At 39.0% G+C, this 20,513-nt stretch overlaps 2 protein-coding genes across 4 annotated transcripts in view; one reads left to right on the top strand and one right to left on the bottom strand.

Annotated features, from left to right (window-relative positions):
* Positions 1 to 3,207: 3,207 nt before the first annotated feature.
* ccdc43 (coiled-coil domain containing 43) lies at positions 3,208 to 17,011 on the bottom strand. 2 transcript variants are annotated; one of them, XR_015752508.1, is made up of 6 exons: positions 16,783 to 17,010; positions 12,795 to 12,885; positions 12,448 to 12,583; positions 8,886 to 8,938; positions 3,945 to 4,195; positions 3,208 to 3,357 (listed from the first exon to the last, which is right to left on the bottom strand). XR_015752508.1 is itself a non-coding variant. In XM_087977891.1 (5 exons), exons 1-5 carry the CDS (start codon positions 16,960 to 16,962, stop codon positions 4,008 to 4,010), a joined length of 648 nt encoding a protein of 215 aa, XP_087834017.1. In that variant the 5' UTR covers positions 16,963 to 17,011; the 3' UTR covers positions 3,995 to 4,007. The 2 variants fall into 2 exon arrangements, 1 of the variants encoding a protein (XP_087834017.1); XM_087977891.1 differs by lacking the exon at positions 3,208 to 3,357 and having other exon boundaries at positions 3,995 to 4,195; positions 16,783 to 17,011.
* Positions 17,012 to 17,411: 400 nt separating this feature from the next.
* The window catches only part of LOC122539973 (uncharacterized), a 49,800-nt gene continuing 46,698 nt past the window's right edge, over positions 17,412 to 20,513 (top strand). For both annotated transcript variants that reach the window (XM_043675220.2, XM_043675218.2), the window contains exon 1: positions 17,412 to 17,508. The gene's annotated coding sequence lies outside the window, so the exon portion shown is untranslated. The remainder of the gene's footprint in view (positions 17,509 to 20,513) is intronic.

Raw genomic sequence — 20,513 nt, 5'->3', positions numbered from 1 at the left:
TTGAGTACTTAAAAAGCCTGGATAGACTGGACATTGAGATGTTTCTACTAGTTGGAGACAACAAGATCTGACTGCACAGTCTGAGAGAGAATGAACAACCTTTTAGAACTGAGATGAAGAATTTCTTTATTTAGAGGGTAGTGAATCTATGTAAGTCATTGCTGCAGTAGGCCATGGAGACATTGAGTGTATTTAAGACAGAGGTAGGTGGGTTCTTGTAATGTAAGGGCTTTAAGGGTTAGGGACAGAAGGCAGGAAAATGGGGTTGTGAAACATATCAGCCATGATCAAATATTGGAGAAGACGTTATGGGCTGAATAGCCTCATTCTGCTTCTATATCTTATGATTTTATGATGTATGGTCTCTCAGCCAAGCCTTATTGAATTCTTGATGTGGAGTTGATATAATGCTAATGTCAGTGGACTTGCAATCCAAAGCTCACAATGCCGCTGCTCGTTTAATCAGGTTATACTGTCCATGGCCCTTTTTGTTTTTAAGAGAGGTCGTAAAAGCAGCAATTCTAAAAGGTCTGGCTTGGATGGGTTTTAAGGCCAGTTTGATTATAGCTAACTGATACTGTTTGGCAGATACTCAGACAAAAGGCTTTCAAGTTAAACAAAAACACTTGTACAGTCAGCTTTTCCATTGCTTGGTTTAGTTTTAGCAGGAAAGTTTGAACCTGCTGCACCCAAAGAAGCAGGTCTATGCTGATCCTCCACTCTCTCTCTCTGACATCTCTTGTAAGATACTGTTTGATTTTACCTTCTGTGCCAAGGGATGTTTATGGGGATTGTTACAATATTTGGAACAACATAATTAAATAGGGGTAATCTGTTAGGTTTTTGGACAGGCTGCTATTCTATGTTCTGTTCTCTTTTGTGTTTCATTTGGTAATCTTGAAAATAAATTCTATTTTGTTTAAAACGAAGTGGTTTGACAAGCTGCGTCACTCCTATAATATCCACACTACACCTGCTTAAAACAACTATCAAAGTTAAGGTCTGGACTACCTTCTTGACATGTTTTGAGGGGGTCTAGCCTGGTCCATAACACAATGCTGTAGGAACATTAATTCTAGATTTCTTTTCACTGAATTCAATGATAACCATCTAACCATTGTCAATTATCACAAAAAAACCCCTCTAGTTCACCAATGTGAATTGGCTATCTTTACCTGCTTTAATCTAGCAGTGACTTGCAACTCCAGACCCACAGCAATGAGGTTGATTATGAATTAGCTGGAGTCAATTAGTTCCAAAATAATTAGAGATAGGTAATTAATGCCAGCCTTCCCAGTAATGTCCATATCTCAAGAAAAGAAAGTAAATTTTTCTTGTACTGTAGCAATGGGAGTTTCTTTTTAAAAAGTGGTTTTAACAGTGAAAACTTGAGTGAATCTTCTTTAATACTTGTATTAAATCCATGCAAGTGTCACTGTCGGGTTTGTTACTTCTATACAGTGAATATTTCTAGATGGTGAAATAGCATGAAAATGCCATACTTTGACAAGAGGAGGACCTTCAGAATTTAACTTGCACAAAGTTTCTCCATGCAGACTATAATTCACAAAGCATTTTAATTGACACGAGGGTGGTTGGGGGTGGGGGTGCTCAACAGATTTTGATAAAAGAATGGTACATATTTGGAATGGGAATTATGTACCTCAAATAGCTTTGGAGACTCAATGACTGAGTATGTTCAAGACAGAGATGGATAGATGTCAAAACATCAAAGGAAATGAGGATAGTCTGAAAAAAAATTTGGCATTGAGGTAGATTAGACATCATATAGTTGTGGCAGGGCTTAAGTGGCCTTTTTCTGTTCCTACTTCCTAAACTATCTACAGATCAAGTATAGGCCTAAATATGATTTTTGGTAGCCAGGGAAGCTGGCTATTTTACAGATCAGGTCAACTGACATACCACATATACACAGACTCTCACAGCACGGAAACAGACTCTTCAATCCAACCAGTCCATGCCAACCATAATTCTGAACTAAACCAATCCCACCCTACCCCTTCAAACCCTCTGCATAACAAAGTTGCACCCCCCTTCATATTTGCCCCAAATACTTCTCTCATCCCAAAAGATATATATCCCCCTAGTTTTGAAATCCCCTACCCAAGGGAAAAGACACCTGCCATTCACCTGTTCCTCCGTCAATGCGTCCTCTGGTACCACTCCAACCCCAAGTAGCTGCTGGAGTTCTCTGTCCACACCTGCCTCTAACCCATTGTTTCTTGCTGACTTTAGCTGACCTAAAGTACCATTCTCCCACCGTGCGGCCTTGGAACTACTCATTCATTGTCTTCACACCATTTCCTGATTATCATCAGGAATGTGTCCTGTTGTAAATTGCTCTTGCCTTCAACAGCTGACAGGATCAAGTGCTCACCACTAGATGGTAGCAAAATTAGATTTTTTTAAAAAATGACATTCTTATGTTGTGACACAGGGCACACCAATAAAAGACAAGGCTGCAAAATAAATAAGTCACAGAAATCTGCATATGTGGAAATTGTATTGTTATGCTGCATGAGTTTTATTACAACTCCAATAATACTAGAAAGCTAATTATGAATAAATAAATATCATAAAGCCCAGTGATGTTGAGTCTTTCTCCCTCGTGTGGGAATCCTTCAAATGCTACACAGTTGCAGGAGAAGGGATCTGCCAGTAAAGATAAGAGGGCCATTTGACCCATTGAGCCTAGGTCAGCCCATAGAAGTTACATGGCTTCCCACATTGTTTATAGCTTGTGGTGGCAAACAGAATTTTTTAATTAGTCTGGAGAAGGTAATCACAGGATAATATGACACAGAATAAGGACCATTCTGCATATTATGGCTCTCTTGGCTTTTTGAGTCTTGTAGACCTAGAAATGCTTCCTTTCAAGTGTTGATCTCTCAGCACTGACCCTCCCGACAGTGCAGGCCTGCCTCAGCAATGAGCTCCCCACCCAGAGGGTCACTGACCCTCTGACTGTATGACTCAGCTCCATCAGTACTGCGCTATCTTAGCACTGACCTTACAACAATGCGATGTTCCCTCAGCATTGCCCACCTCTTTCCACCCCGCCCCCGATAATGCTGTGCTCCCTCATCACTGACTCTCAACTGTATTGTCTGGCCCCATCAGTACTAACCCTCCTCCTTTTAATATGTTGTACTTGGATTATAAAGAAATCTTCATTTGAGTAACAAGTTTCATATCTACAAGATGGTAAATTTACTTTTATTATGAATAAAATGATAATGCCTACAGTGAAAAATATTTTATTTTCCAAAAAGCAAACAATAATTCAAATAAGTTCAGTAGATGTTTTCTGTTTCAGTGGTAGAAAGTACATCATTTCTAAAAGACAAAAAGTAAAAGTGATACAAAAACAAAATGCCATTGATGCTGGAAATCTGAAATAAAACGGATAGTTAACACTCAGCTTGTGTGGCAGCATCTGTGGAGAGAAGAAAAAGAGTTATCTCTAACAGACCTGAAACCTTAACTCTTTCTCTCTCAGGTACTGCCACGATGGAAGTGATGTTCTAATTTCAGTCAAGAATTGTTAAAGCTATCCAGAAGCTAGCTATAAAAATACATTGAGAAAAAGTCAATATTAGGTCAATTTTTAGGTACATTTCATCAAACTAACAAATGTTTTCCTTCACTGAAGGGGCTCTGCTGTAGTGTGTTTCAACTAATTTCTTCTGTGTGGGTTATTTTCACTTAACAGTGTTAGATACCAACTGAAACACATTCAAAGTTTCAAATATCTTGTTAAACAATTCATGATACACTAGTAACCTATCCAAGAGTTTTTTAAAAAAAACTATGACCTTGACTTTTCAATTTTGACACAATATTTCACAAAAGTTTGGCATTTTGTGAAGAAAAAAATTTTCCACCCCCCCAAAAAGTCATTGGTGTTTCACAGTTCATATTACCTGTGGATGTAAACTTGTAGCTCTGAACAGCTGCACACTCCAGTCTAATATCTTTCAAATAATCTATCGCTTTCGTTCTCCTTTCTGTGTTCTCTTCTTCTCCTTTTCTTTTCTTTCCTGTTTGGCAAGTTTATCTTTCTCTCGCTGTAGTTTATCTTGCTCCTTCTTTTTTTGTGCATCTTCCCGAGCCTTCTCTCTTTCTGCTTTTTTTGCAACAAGAACTGATTCAACATTTGTGTTTTTGAAAAGAGCTAGTATCAAAATTAAGGAATTATACCAAATGGCATTGTTACAAGGGTACTAATAATTTTTCTTCATGATTTTTGTTTAATTTACTACCTCCTTTACAAATTATTTTGAAATAGAAGAACTGAAAGAAAATAAAAATACAGCCTATGGTGAAGTCAAAGAAGCAGAACTTGGCCCCACTTCCGTGGGAGGTGTCCTTATTATAAATATACTGAGGATACACACTCAACTTAGCCTACTCTATTAAAGCCACTTTCCTGATCAAACCCAAACAGCAAGTCTAATTTTCACTTTTCTGTACGATTTGAGGTTTTCTGCCTATCTGATGTCAGGTTGCCTAAAAATCATGATGAATGACCAAGGAACATCCAATTTGCCCATAGCAAAAAGATAGTAATCCTATCAAAACACCTCATTTTTAGTTAAATTCATAAACAGATGAGACAGTGCAACATCAGTAAATCAACAGTGCTTTCTCACAGAACTTGCTTAGCAACGCACAGTAGCAGCAGTGGTGTTGTCTAAATGTACTGCCGAAATTCACTAAGGCTCCTAAGACAGTACTTTCCAACCTATGACCATGACAATCTAAAGAGGCATGGGCAGCAGATACATGAGAATAGAACCAACACCTGCAAATTCCACTCAAAGTCTTTCGCTATCCGAAATTGGAAATATATTGCCATTCCTCGACTGCTGATTGGTCAAAATCCTGGAACTCCCTCCCAAAATAACACTGGGGGCTACACAAAATGTACTGCAGTGGTTCAAGGAAGCAGCTCACCACCTTAAGGGCAGTTAGGAATAAGCAATAATGCTGGGCCTGCCAGCAAAGAATTATAAAATACTTTTCAGATGTATATACAGAATTGGCATAGCATGTGCAAAGCATCATGGGTTCCAAAACACCAGAACTAGCATACTAACAACAAAACAGCCTCACATTGGAGGTTACCAAGAATTTGGGGAAGGGGCAGTGGGATCCTGGTGCCCTAACGGTTGGAAGTTCATCTGATAAAATAAATTCAAGATATAGCATTACAGCTGCTTGAAAACAGGTGAAGTCTATTTGATTTTTCCTTGCCAACTTCAGAATCATAACCTAATTTAACATGAAGAGTCATCATATCAGACTTGAAACATTTATTGTGTTTCTCTCTCCAATGCTGCTGGACCTGCTGAGTTTCTCAAGCATTTTCTGTGTTTGCATCTAATCAACTTGCAAGGCATGTCTTAATCAGTTGTCAAACTTAAGAACACAATTATTGCCTTAAAAGTTTTCTGTAAACTTGGCCCCATTCAACAGTTGAAACTTTGTAATAACGTCTTCCAACAGTCAAGATGACATCCTGGCATACAGCAAGAATAAGCACGAAGACTGTTTTGAGGAAAATAATGAAAGGACTTCCCATCTCTTCAAACAGCAGCAGTTCATGATTGAGAAGCATTACAGTCATCAACCAAATAAAGCCTACAAAAATGTAAATATAATTTCCAGTGGGCTTGAAGAAAAATGCAGAGTGACTTGGTACAAAGCAACACCCATTTTGGCATGACCCATTTTCCAAATGTGAAGACGATACATTAATCCTTAATTCTTTTCTCTCAGCTGTTAGGTGTAATCTTCGATATGGCAGCTGTAGCAGGGCTCTTGTGGCACAGTGGTAGTGTCCCTAGATCAGGAGATCCAGATTCAAGACTCACCTGTCCCAGAGGTCTGTAATAATATCTCTGAACATGTCAATAAGAAAATGTCAATGGTTGTTGTAATGTAAAGGTGACAAGTCAATGGGATGGGTTGCACAGAGTCAATACTTCAAGCCTGTTTCGTGAGGACCAAGTCAACTGGAAGCACATTCAATTAATCCAACAGAATGCAAAGTATTTGCTCTTGTATTTGGTGTCACAAGATTCCATACATACCCATTTGAGCAATTCACCAAAAAAGCCATTGGAAACAATTTGGCACAAACTACTGATACAGGCAACAGTAAGTTCTGCTACTAAAATAGTTCTCTCACATGCAGAGTAGATTACCAAATCTCAACATGAATGATGAGGTGGAAGATGTGCCCAAGATCGATTTGATGAATTTTGCACAAATGCAATCAGCTGCAGAAAGATACAGCTAGTGATCTACAAGTGAAAGCACAATGGAAAGTTATCACAAGATGGCCTTGGATGATACATGAAGTGCTGCACGCTCTCAAATGCTTTTCTCCATCCACGTATGAACTTGATATCTCAAGAGAAAGACTTTTATACGCAAAACTCTTTGGCAAGACACACTGTCCTGGCTACATCTAGGAGATATAGTCCCATATCTAAATGCAGACTTGGACAACATCCACACTTGAGTTGAAAAGTGACAAGTGGTCACACAGGAAAAGATGCCTGTCACAGGACATTATAGCGTGGCCAGAGATTAACAATGCTAATGATAAGACAGTGAGGATGTGGGAGATATACCAGAGTCATCAATCACAACAGCGTAAAGAAACACCCTCACGAGATTCCATCAATCCCCTGTCCAAAGTAATAGAAGATTTATTCACCATACAGAGGATAGGAAGGAGACCAGAATTGCACGCAGTATTCCAACAAACAATTGGCCTAACCAATGTCCTTTACAGCCACAACATAACTTCCCAACTACTGTACTCAATACTCTTAAATCTTCTTAAAAAAAAAAAGAAAAACTGAGATGGTATATTACCACATCTGGAATACAGTGTGCTGTATTCATCTTATTTCAGGAAGGATAGAAGATGTTGGAAGCAAAACAATGTTGGTTTATTAGACTCTGCAGCTCCAACTGACCAATTTCTCTGTTAAGTAAATCTGTTTGAAATTCAGGTAAATGGAGTCTGTTAGTTACTAATGAATGGTAATTCATGTTAAGGAATACAAGACAATGACAGGCACAGAGCTCAAACTACCTACAATATCCACCGTCTAAGTGTAATAGCCGGACAGCATTACAAACAAGGTTTTCTATGGGGCTGGGCTCAAAAGTTGAACAGGCTACATCTCTTGCATGACCACATAAGCTCAAAGCAGAACTTCTATAAGCAATGTCTCAGGAAAAATGATATAAAGGTGGGCAAGTGCCAGTTCAGTAAACTTACTTGCAAATCTCACGTTGGACTACTTAGTTAAAAAGATCCACATTCATAATTTGAACATGTTTGAAAAGATCAGAAATCTATCATACAACGTATAAAACTTTGTACATGTGGAGAAGGTATTTCAATAACACTATAGGAAGAGGTTACTTAGCTATTAAACGTGTACCAGCTCTTTTGAAAAGCTCTTTTCTCACATCCCATAATTCCTTTTGTCCTCTGGCAGAAAATGTACTCAAATACACCTTTTATTTATGTGTCAGAAATTTGTTCCCCCACTCTACTCTGAATGCCCCTTCCACACTGAGATAAAGTCCCCCAATATCATCACTCCTTCACCTCTCAGCAACCTCTCTCTCCCATTGCTTGCTAGTCTATTAAATATACCACGTAGTATATTCTATTGGCTACAGCAGTTCAATGTAGAAATTAGCATACAATGACTAGAGCAGCTTTTTTTAAAAAAGTTATTGGTTTGCAAAAAACACTATATTCAAGATTATTCTGCATATCAAATGTGCAGATTTGACTCTTAAAACTCAAATGAGAAAGATTTTTATCCCGAGTAATTGTTTTTAAATAACTATTTTAATTAGAGTCAAATCTAATTACAAACTATTACTATTGCAACTGATCTATCAAAGCAACGAGAAAAATAACCAAAGCTTTGCACGTTCCCCGTGTCTGCGTGGGTTTCCTCCGGGTGCTCCGGTTTCTTCCCACAGTCCAAAAATGTGCAGGTCAGGTGAATTGGCCATGCTAAATCGCCCGTAGTGTTAGGTAAGGGGTAAATGTAGGGGTATGGGTGGGTTACGCTTCGACGGGTTGGTGTGGACATGTTGGGCCGAAGGGCCTGTTTCCACACTGTAATCTAATCTTTAGGACATTTGATTGATCATAGTTACTGGTGGGTATTGAGGTCAGAATGCTGAAGAACTCATCTGATAAACTGTAAACCCTGTTATAGAATCCCTAGTGTGAAAGCAGACCATTCGACCCATCGAGTCCACATTGACCCTCCAAAGGGCATCCCGTCCAGACTCACCCCCGAGCCCGATAATCCTGCATTCCCCATGGCTAATCCACCCAGTCTGGCCACGCTAAATTGACCATAGTGTGCAATCGACCTAACCTGCACATCTTTGGCCAGTGGGAGGAAACCAGAGCAACCAGTAGAAACCCACACAGACAAGGGGAGAACGTGTAAATTCCACACAGACAGTCACCCGAGGCTACAATCAAACCGGAGTCTCTGGAGGTGTGAGGCAGCAGTGCTAACTACTGAGCTACCGTGTCACCCTAAAGCTGTGAAGTACCAGCAGCTTTTCCATGCAACCAAACACTACAGATAAACTTTATACGACAATTACAAATGGCTTCTTAAATAAAGAGATTACAATTGTTGCCCCACAATAACCTTCAATAGTTTGTGCAATTAATTTTAAGTAGATCAAGATATTGCATAGTTTTGAATGATATTCTTAATTTGCAAAGAAGTTGTGACTATGATTAAATTAACTTAAGCTGTTAACAGATGATCAAGATAAACACATCAGAAAAAGGATACATTTGTCTTCAAAGTTAAATGCTCCACTTGTTCCATGGGATTCTTCATCTTCAGTGCTCAAGTTAAAGAAACTAAAAGTTTACACTATACGCAACAAATAACATCAACAAATGATTAGCATTGGAGGACTTTTAATTTGATCACACTGCTTTTTTTTTTATATATGACCTATAACCAAACTGAATTTAGCCAATTTCATTCAATATCCACCTTTCCAAAATATGTAGGATTAATTTTCCTCCTCCACTGCTCACATCTGCATTTCTTTTAAAAAGCAGCAGGAATGAACTGACAGTAGCATTATGCAACCTCATTTATTAATTCCCAAAGAAAGTAACTTGGAGAAGTACTGCAAACAGGAAAACAAATAGGCCAGGCAAAGAGGCTAACCGAATTAACCTGCAGTCCCTTCACCTCTGGGAAAAAGGTTAAAAACAAAAGTAGTATAATAAAACATTTTGTAAACAAACATTAATTTGGTCAGTATCAAACAAATTTCAAATGGAAGAAAGACACAAATGTACAGGCCGTTATGCTATAATCCACGTTTCATTAACACAAATTAGCTATAACGCGATTTATGAATTGAGGACAGTTTCTAAAGGTAAATGTTTAAAACATGTGTTGCGATTCCATCAGCAACACTTTAAGCGCCATTTCTAAAGCAATTTGTCTATAATGCGGGATTGCACAAGAACACAACCATCATGTTACAGGAGAACTACATGTACCCATAATTTGGCATAAGGTGGCAGAAGAAATACTGGGACGCGAAGAATAACCATCACCGAAATCTGTCTGAATAGACAGATTAACATCTACAATTAAATGGAGGACTCAATGACTCTCAGGTTTAAAAAAAATCCAGATACTAAATGCAGGCAGCAGTTCAATGGTAGGATGAAAGACATACAGAACAAAGATGAAACCACCTTTAGCAGATCTGGCCATTAAAAGGTGTTAAAATTAGAACAATAATTTGTGATTTCATCCTCAGAATGCCCAAGGAACAGTTATAAATGACAGTGAGACTGGAAGTATCAGGTTTTGAAAGGCCCAAAATGATGAGGCACAGTCCTCAAAATGACACAAGAAAGCAAATTCTGTGGACGAGGATAAAGATAATGGCAAATCAAAACAAATGATACAGATTACATGACTACCTTGTGATCAATGTGTTGGTCATTGATTCTTTTACTGTGCAGTAGCAATTCTCACTTTATATGAAACAGTTAAAATGTTACTTTAATTCATTTAAGTTGTGAAATTTACTAAAGTTGAAGCACTACTTACTTTAGGTTTGCAATAAATTTGTGGATAGTAAAGAGAAAGGCAAATTCCACTAGAAATAGATGGTGTTTACTTTCTAAACACTGATTTAGTCTTGTGGGTTGTTCACACTCGACTAAATTTTTAAGAAAAAGGCACAAATTAAGCTTAACAGAGCGCAAGGTGTTTTGGGAAGTCTGTGGTTCTGCAATGAATTTAATCAAGACATCATTACAAAACCTCAGCATGTCAAATATTAATAGCATCAATTGATAAGAATCCAAAGAAAAGCAAATTATCTTGAAGTTATATAGACAAGATTGTTCACTCTAACTGTTAATACTTAAAATCCTACAATGGTTAACACAGGGTAAATGGGAGGGATTTTAAGAAATGTCCATTCAGTAAAAAAGTGAAGGACACTATCATGTCTGACTGTATGCCTTCTATTGACTAAAGGTATGGGACAAATACATATTTTCAGTCCAGATTTTACAAAGAAAAGGCAAAGTCCCCAAAATAACACTTGACTAAGTGAATTCAGAGGAAGAGGACCAGATTCATTCTTTCAACCATATTGTATGGCTTGGAGTTATATTATCTCAGCCTCTTCATCACTGAACAGACGGGTGCTTCCCTCCAAAAGGGGAAAAAACAAATAGTTTCCTCATGCCATTTTCCCCACATTACTTTCTCAGCAATTGATTCAGGACCCTCTCTACAATTGTTCTGGGAAGCAAAATGGAGGTTTTCACATACACATTGATAATAGCCAATTCATTCCCATCACTACCTCTTTCAATTCTTCCACTGTTGCTAAATGATCTGATTGTTTATCCAAAATCTAGTAGTGAGCATAGATTTTCTCCAGTTAAACACTAGGGAGATAAACTATTATCTCCAGACCCTAAAAGTTCCAAATTTTATTGCTCTTGCTGGTAATGAGGCTGAACTAAACTGCTCCCAACCTCAGTGCCATATTTGATTCAGAGATAAGCTACTGACCACTCACCCATGTCAACACCTCGACCATTTATTTCCATTTTTGCATTGTTGCCTCTTAGTTCATCTGTTACTAGACCATCATTGATGATGCCTTTAATCTTATGTATTTTCTACCTTGCATAAATTTGAGGCCATCGAATACACTCAGTTAAATGGGATTTAGTGTATCATCCAAGTGCTCACAAACTGATAATATCTCCCACTCAAGCAATGCCTCCTTTTTAAAGATTCTCAATCCCTCCATGGCTTCAGCCCTACTTAACTCTAATCTTCTCTAACTCCACAAATCAGAAGAGGGCTCAGCTAATTCTGGTCACATAACATTCCAGATTTTAACTGTTGTACAATGCCTGGATTTATTAATTTCCCATTTAACAAGCTCTGGAATTCCCTCACAAAATCACTCCTTCATTTATCCCATACCTGACAGTAGAATACAGGTATCAGAGTTTTGGATGAGCTCAGGTCTGCAGAGGATGCATGCCAAGAGGCCAGCCAGGCAATTCAGTCTTTGGAGTGTTAAGGAAGCGAAAGCAGTGGTAGCTAAGGAACAAACATTGTGGAGAGAACCAGAAACCCTCTTCAGTCCTCCCAATACTTAGTTGCAACAAATGTGTTCATCCAATTGTAGAAGAAACACAACAGAGGCAGTGGAGGGTTTGAGATAAGCAGAGCTGGTGCCTGTGTAAATGTGAATCCTGAGGTTGTGACTTTGCATCCCCAAGACATCCAAAAATGCTTTGTAATCGGTAGATTATTTGCACAGTTCAAAGCACCTGCCAATTTGCAATAAATTACAATACATTAATGCCAGAAAAGTGGTATTCACAGGCAGCTGAAAAGACACAGATGAGCCAGAAATAGAAAGAGATTTAATTTCATCATGTCTACTTTTTAAACAATACAAAAAATTATATCTTTGACCCAGTTTTGATCATTAGCACTTTCTTCATTCATATTAAAGACATTCATACATAGGAAAGATTGAGCACTGCAATAATATTACAACCTGCAAAATGTTTTACTAACATTACCTTCATTCATTTTCTTCCTTTCCAAAGTTTCTTTTATCCAATGTCTTTCAAAAGATTTAGCTTTTTTTTTACAAAAATCATTGAACTGTCCAATTAAATTTGTACCCACTAAAAATATTCACTGATTATGTTCTTTTACTGGAGAGGAAGGATGGAAAAAGAGAAAGCCTAGTCTTTCAAATCAATGTCAGGAAAATAATTCCACTGAATAAATCTTAATTCTTCTTCCCAAAAGTCAGTACCAGAAAGGATATTCTTCCTCATCAGTTATATTTGCATACTGTGCAAGAACTGCAGCTTTCCTCGATTTCTCCTCTTCTGAAGTGTCTTTTTGTTTCACAACAATCTGAGCCTGTTTCTCAATCATACTTGCGATGGCATGTACTTCATCTTAAAAAAAATAAGAAGAACTCCAGTTAGATATTAAACTTGTATAATTCAAACACCAACAGAAGCAATGATTTTTCCTTCTCAAATTATGTTCATAGTAATATCTAACATTTATAAATACAACATACTCACCCAATTAATTGACTTTATGCATTTAAAATATGCAAAAATACAGCAATTACTGGACATCTGAGATTATCCTGATCTTTACCTTCAACATTTTTTTCTTGTGTGATACTGTTTGTGGTTTCAGACCATTTCTGAATTATATCTTTGCAAATTACTGCCAATGAATCTTCATCCTGAAAGTAATAACAAGAGTAGGATTTCAGATGTATGTGCTTATATCCGAGGAAAAATTAGCAATGAATTCATGATTAACAAACAGAGTCATGTACAAGGATCAAAACTGGTTTGGCCTTTTGTGAAGGTGTTCTGTCCACACACAAAAAAAGGGCAAATTCAACCTAAAAAAATTACCATAATATTTCACAGGATCCCGACAGAATGGAAACAGGCCCTTTGGCCCAACAAGTCCACATCGGCCCTCCGAAGAGCCACCCACCGAGACCCACTCCCCCATCCTTATACTTGACATTTACCTATGACTAATGCATCTAACCCAAACATCCCTGAACACTTTGGGCAATTTAGCATTGCCAATTCATCTGACCTGCACATCTTTGGATCATGGGAGGAAACCGGAGCACCCGGAGGAAACCAACGGGGAGAATGTGCAAACTCCACATAGACAATTGCCCGAGGCTGTGATTGAACCTGGGTCCCTGGCGCTGTGAGGCAGCAGTGCTAACCACTGCACCACCATGTCTCCAATCATCAGTAAAGTCATCATTAATTCCATCAAGCAGTGCTGATGAACTGTTCACCAAAGCAGTTTGGGTTTTATTAAGACCATAAGGTTCAAAACAAGGACAACGAAAGTTCAACTGCAGGCTGAAGTAATCATGACCACCTTTAACATCAAAGTTATTATTCAGCTTCAGCACACTAGAACAGATATTTCTCACATTCTTAGTGTATTTTGGCGTAGCTCAAGATTCTTCGTTCATGATGTTGTTACTATACAAGGATCAGCATACTGGAACCCGGCACTGATCATTTTGGTATTCATTTCAAATTGCAATTCCACAGAAGTTTATAATCATATTCAACAAGACCTGGACATCCAGCCTTAGGCAGATAAATAGCAAATAACATCTCATCTAATCCAACCATTTTCCCTTGATGCTCAAAGGCATTACCATCACTGAGTCCCCAACTATTAGTTGCCATTGACTAGAAACAGGAAGAGCATAGCTATACAAAAACTGTGGCTGGAAGTTTTAGGGTTGGTAATTGACTCCAAAAGCCCACCACCATCAAGAAGGCATCAAATAAGAAGTGTTATTGAACAGTCTCCATTTGCCTGGCTAAATGCAGCTCTAACAACACTCCAAAAGCTTGACAGCATGCATGATAAAGCAGCCAGCATAACTGACACTCCACCCAGCCATCACCTTTAGCATTCACTCCCTTCACCGGTGATGCTCAGTGTCAACAGTTTGTACCATCTGCAAGACGCACTGCAATAACTGGCCAAGGTTAATTTGACAGCACTTTCCAGAGCTGTGACCACTTCAACCTAGAAGGATAAAATGCAGCAGGTGCCTGTGAACACCACCACCTACACATTCCTTTCCAAACCACATACCATTACAATTTGCAACTGTAATTGCTGTCCTTTTACTGTCTCCAGTCCAAAATCCTGGAACTTTCTTAATGTCAGTGTGGATGTCCCTGTACACCCAAAGACTGCAATGATTCGAGAAGGCAGCTCATCATGCAATACTCTAGGGCAATTAGGGATAGGCAATGAATTCTGGTCTAGCACAGAACACATGCACAAATAAAGAAAAGACCTGGACCGAGACTAGGTAGCAAGTCACACAAGTTCCCAGCCACAATCATTTTCAATCAACATTCAGACCTTCACCCATACCAGAAATAACAGATTGCAAAAGCAGTGATGTTTTCAGTGGAGTGTTGTTATCGGTCATTTGGAAGAGGAAGTGGACACTACATGAGATGGGGAAATAATTTACAAAATGATCTACCATGGGCCCAAGAAGAGAAGTTACTGGTCTGGAGCATCCTGAAAACGGAGTTGTGTAAGCAGTAAGTGGTCACATGACTGAACCCAGATTACAGGGGGCATGAACAGTGGGGAGAAACTAAAAAAGTAATGCGTGTTGTTTAGTACAAAATTTGCTGCCATGAAAATAGCCAGACCTGGATCAACACGTTATGTCATATGCATGTGGTCCTGTTGTAGTTCTTATATGTCACAGAATTTGTGACAAGGATGTCATCGAAAAATCAATACTTATTCATAACCACCAATTCTCTCAATGAAAAGTCTCAGTGAGGAGGAAGACTCAAAAAAAGTGTTGGTTTGTTTTCTGTTGAAGAAGCGAAGCTGAGGAAGGAGTCTGACTGAGGCACACAAAATTGAGAGGTATAGATAAGGTAGATCATGAGAACCTTTTCCCCATGGCAGATACTTCTAAGACCTGAGGGCATAAGTTTAAGGTGGGGAATAAATGGTTCAGATGAGATCCAAGAAAACGATTCAACCCAGAGGGTGGTAGAAATAAAAAAACACGCTGCCTGAGAGGGTGGATGAGACTGGTCCTCTCACATTTAAGAATCATCTGGATGAGCGAGTAGGCTATGGATCAAATGCAGGGAAAATGCGATTCTAGTAGCTTGGTTTTTGTTGGTCAGCATAAATATGGTGATCCAAAAGACCAGTTTCTATATGACCACCTTTGTATTTCTGTCGCTTTTAAAACTGGAGTTCAATGTGACTATTTTTGAAGACTGCATTTACCAGGATAGTTGCATAATTTCACAGTAAGGAATTTGATACTGAGCCTAGGAATGTTATAGTGAATAAAGGCTGGAGTGAGATAGAATACTCCAGAAAAAAAAAATCTAATCTAATACTCTCCTGGATGAGTTCAATTCTAACAACTTTGAGAACCTCAGCACCATCCAGGACAAGCATTTTATTGCATTTCAATGCAGTGCAACCTCCAATGCTGATGTGCATAAATATGCTATTTAGCAACTCCACAAAATTCCTTCTCAGCTTTCAAATCTGCAACCTCTACCACCGTATGCAGCAGACACAACGGAACACCATCATTTACTCGTTCCCTCAGCCAAATACTATCTCTATATATAGAATTGTACTGCACTACTTTCATTGCCTTACGATCAAAATGCAGGCGCTCCCCAGTAACTTGTCCAAGTGGACAGCAGTTGTTTATCTGTACATACTATTCCTGGACTATAGTATTATTGGACAAGTACATAGATAGGAAAGATATAGCGGGATGCAGGCTAAACAGGCAAACGGGACTAGTTCATTTTAGGAAGCCTGGTCGCCATGACGAGTTGGACAGAAGGGCATGTTTCCGTGCTGAATGACTCCATAACCTTGATTTATCCCTGCTGTATAAAAATGAATGACCCATAAATCACACAATGTTTCAGACACTGGGCCATACTTGCATATTCCCTGTTTTTTTAAAATCTAGTCTGCAAACCTGATCATTTTCGGAATCCGTCCACAGTTAATTTGAATCATAAATAGTTTAAGAGAATAAAACTCCAAAAATAAATTCTGGAGAAAGCCGTGAGAATTAAATCAATTATTTGAGCATTGCGAGAAACGACTTTCATATCCAAATGAAAATTTTAAAAAACGCTAGATAAGCAGTTTTCTTCCTCTCCCTTAAATGAAATGTTTTCAGAACAAAATACAGAAAGCAGCGCATAAAGTGCATAACATTGGGAGCGGCTCAGGGTAAGTGTGTCTCAGATTCAGTAGTGACCTGGTGGAATATTTCGTCTTTCTATTTTCATATAAACACTGTTGGCAGCTACGTGAGGGGAGATGGCTAAATATACCGCTCGGTGGAACAGAATTAGCCAGTGTATCGAATAACAACAAACATTTCAAATTATTGCAACATCAGCACTCGAAACAGATAAGTATGTTTCCCAATGTTAACACTGGAGCGATGCGTTTTTTTTTTAAAAAAATAAACTGCAGAAAGTACACTTAACAGAGAGTGAAGGTGGAGAAAGACTCCGACCAAGCCCACACAGCCATGTTTCAGGACTGCACTCACCATAAAAGCGGATAATATGGCTTGAAGAGCTTCAGACTTCTCTTCTTCGTTTTCTTCCTCTCGCAAAATTCCGTTGATGTACGAGCCGTAAACATCTTCATCTATTTCCAGCTCCTCCAGCCGTTGACTGAGCCATACTCCAAACGGTGCTACCGCTGCCTCTCCCCTGGGCGCCGCCATCTTGTGGAGGAGGAGAGGGGGGGTCCTAACAGAACAGCAGATGCCCACGGCGATGCCTGCCTAACATTCCAGATACCTCTTTCCCGCAGAAGACGCCGGAACTACTGACCCCGCCCCTTCCCCACCGGCCCCGCCCCTTCACTAGCTGATGCCGTCTCTACCAGATATTGACTCGGCCCCTTCACCACTGACCCCGCCCCTCAACCACATGGGGAGACCCCTATAGATTGCACGCGGACTCCCTTCCCCTCCCACTCTTATCCCCTCATTTACCAACCGCCCCGCCCCTTTATGTAAATACAACAGCAGTCTCCGCCCCTCCGAGCCCGGCCCCCAGTGCAGCCGCGGAGTGACGCCCAAATTAACAGACCCCTCCCCCTCCCCCCCCCCTCCACACGGCTCCTGCCCATCCCCCACTTGTTCCGCTCCGCTCCTCCCCCTCTCCCTGCGCACGAGCGGCCGCCGTCTCTGGGGCTGTTGGCGGTAAAGGTGGAGCGGGTTTGAAATCCTGAGGCTGGTCGGAGCGTGCCCGGAGCGGCTGGAAAGGTATAGCTTTACCCAGTCAGGAATAAAGCAGCTTTGTGCTGGTAACGGTGACCCTACCCCCCACCCCCCGGGATCGGCCGGCTGCTGATTTGAATTCAGTTTGAAACCCTCCGTCCGCACGGTCTGGGGCCCTGTTTGACTCTGGAGACGGCCTCGGGCCATTAGAGAGAGGCCAAATCGCGGATTAAACCCCATTCGGTGGGAGGAACGGGCAGCTTTTTGTTTGGGTAAAAGTTGTTTGTTGTTTGGTTCAGAGACAACATGTATATAATCGGTTATTTATTTGGGTTCTATCCAGTCAATATTTGTATTTCTGAGGGAACTTTACATAAACTTTGATTCTCACGCATGCATTTTCCCATTATATTGGTGTTAATATCCATTTAGACGTGTAGATTCAATGTCAACAAAACTTACGTTTATATAGCACCTTTCACGACCACGAGCACCACCTTCCGCCCACTCCACCCCCAAGACTTCAGGAGACAACGGAGTACTTTTAAAGCACAGTCATGTTATAATTTGGAAGTGCAGCACCTAATTTGATATAATGTCCTCATATCTTTCCCATCTACCTGAGGGAGCAGATTTACTTCAATCTCATGTATCATTCAAATATTGTAATAACTATCTCTGACAGTGCATTATGCCCTCAGTACTGCACTGGAATGTCTGCCTTAATTTTTGTGATCCATTCCAAGTCTGGCACTTGAACTTAAAGAGTTCTGATTTAGAGATTAAATTGCCACTACCTGAGCTGATGCATGAAAATTGTTATTATGAAAATAACAAGTTTTTTCCCAATATGAATAGAGAAATGTATAAGATGGATGCCTGTGTATGTTGATTATATCTGGTGTATTGTAAGACCGTGCTTGAAAGGTGTAGAAGCTACAACTTCAAGTAAAACTACTTCAAGCATTTCCATGAAATGGCTGTAGTTAAATTCAGTAGAATCTGTCTCATCAACGTTTCTGTGTCTACCCTGTCAAGTCTCAAGATTCTTGCATCTTTTAATCAGGTTGCCTCTCATTGTTCTATATTCCAACAAACCCAATCTAGTCATAAGGCAGTTCCCTCCATACCTAGTATTATCCTTGTGGACTTTGCTATCTGACTATCATTGTTACTATAGATCCTCCAGTTCACAATTGAATCCAAAAGATGGTAACCATCCTTGTCACATTTTAAACCAGTGACGAACTGGCTGTTCACTTTGGAATTTCACTTCTCTGTTGCATGAAACTGCTACTTCTGCTTTTGTTTTCAGAGTTAGTTTAGGATCCAACTCAAAGGTTATTTTGCTGTGCATCGATATTCAAGTTACAAAGGTACAACTTCGTTATTTAATTGTCACTCACTAATGCTAGAACTTGAAATCAACTGGCCAACACATGAAGAAATATATTTTTCAAATGCATCTTTTGAATATCCAAATTTAGATGAACAAAATCTATTAGTATACAGTTGATTTTATTATTCAAAAGAGAAATGCATGAAAATCCTCGGAAATATTTGAAGTTGTTTCAAAATTGAGAAACATCTCTTTCATAAGCTTTATGTTAAGCATATTTTGAAAGCTATTTGCTAACAAAGAACATAAACAGTAGAGTTTACCCTACACATCAAACAACTGTTATGATCCCAGCTGATGATGTTATTGGACAAATTAGATCACAGACTGAAATCTGGCTTGATAGATCAGTTTGTTTTGCTTCTGTTGAACGATATATATACACACAATGTTGCAGATTTGGTTTTAACAATAAAGTAAACTTATTTCACAATAAATGAAATTAAAAATGAATAAATCCAAACTGTTTACATAAAACACAAGTTCAAAGATTTTGAAACTTGGAATTTAATTTCATTAATTCAAAAACATTATTTGCACATCTTAAAAATGCCCTTGTGCAGTTCTCCCTTTCAGTGAATGGGATGCACATGACACTCAGTTCTTATTGCACCTTCCCCTTTCTCAATCTATCACCATTCAGGTAATCGACCTTCCTGTATTTATGACGAAAGTGACTAACCTCACGTGTATTCATGTTAAACTTCATCTGTATGTTTCAGGGACCATCGTTAAGGAGCAAAAAAATGGTAGAGTGATAATTTCAGAGCTTAAGATCTTGGCAGCATGGCCACCAGTGTTGGAATGATTAAAATTGGGATGTTCTAGAATCTAAATTAGAGGTGCAGAGAATTCTCAAAGGGCTAGAGCAGATTATAGGAGATACGGTTAACAGCAAATGTTAATGTTTTACTTCACTGAATGTTCAATATCTTTTCCCTTCCAGATACTGTTTGACCAGCTTTCCAGAATTATCAATTACTATTTCAAGATCCCAAGTTTCCTGATTTTTGAATAGGGCAAAATATTTTTATCACAAAAATGGTATCAACTGTACAACAATTGGTTCAAAGTCTGTCTTTTTGAAATAGGTTTCACAACTGTAGTAGCTGTTGGTTTTCAGGCTTTTTTATAGAACTTATGATATATTTACAGTTGTTTCAGTTCATGTCAAAACCCTGAAAACATTTTGTTTCAATTACCTATTCTCAACAAGTGAACACTGCAGTAATGAGTTGGTTTGAACATCTTGAAAGCTTTTTGCTTCTTTCTTTTGAGCAAGTGTTGTTGTTTCCCCTCATACACATTCATTTTAACTGGAAGGAGAACTTGAAGAAACGTGGACTTCATTAATGATAAAAATGAACAGTTAATATAAGCAGGAGTAGACTGCACAAATCATTGAGCCTGCTCTACCATTCAGTTTAATTAAAACTGAGCTTTTGTTTAACTCCACTTCCATTGGTTTCCTGACAGCCCAAAAATCTATCAAACCGAAACACATCAAACCGAAAGCATCCACAACCCTTGAGGATAGAAAATTTTAAAGATTCACAATGCTGGAGTGAAGAAGTCTGCTCATCTCAGCTCAAATGATTGTCACCTTATCCTGTGATTATACCCTTGTGTTTAAGATTCTGTAGCTAGGGAT

The sequence above is a fragment of the Chiloscyllium plagiosum genome, unplaced genomic scaffold (genome assembly GCF_037043375.1).
Source record: "Chiloscyllium plagiosum isolate Xiang-an unplaced genomic scaffold, Cpla_swu_hap1 HiC_scaffold_32, whole genome shotgun sequence".
NCBI classification, from domain to species: domain Eukaryota; kingdom Metazoa; phylum Chordata; class Chondrichthyes; order Orectolobiformes; family Hemiscylliidae; genus Chiloscyllium; species Chiloscyllium plagiosum.
Note: the sequence above shows the minus strand (reverse complement) of the source record. Positions and strands in the feature narration are given on the sequence as shown.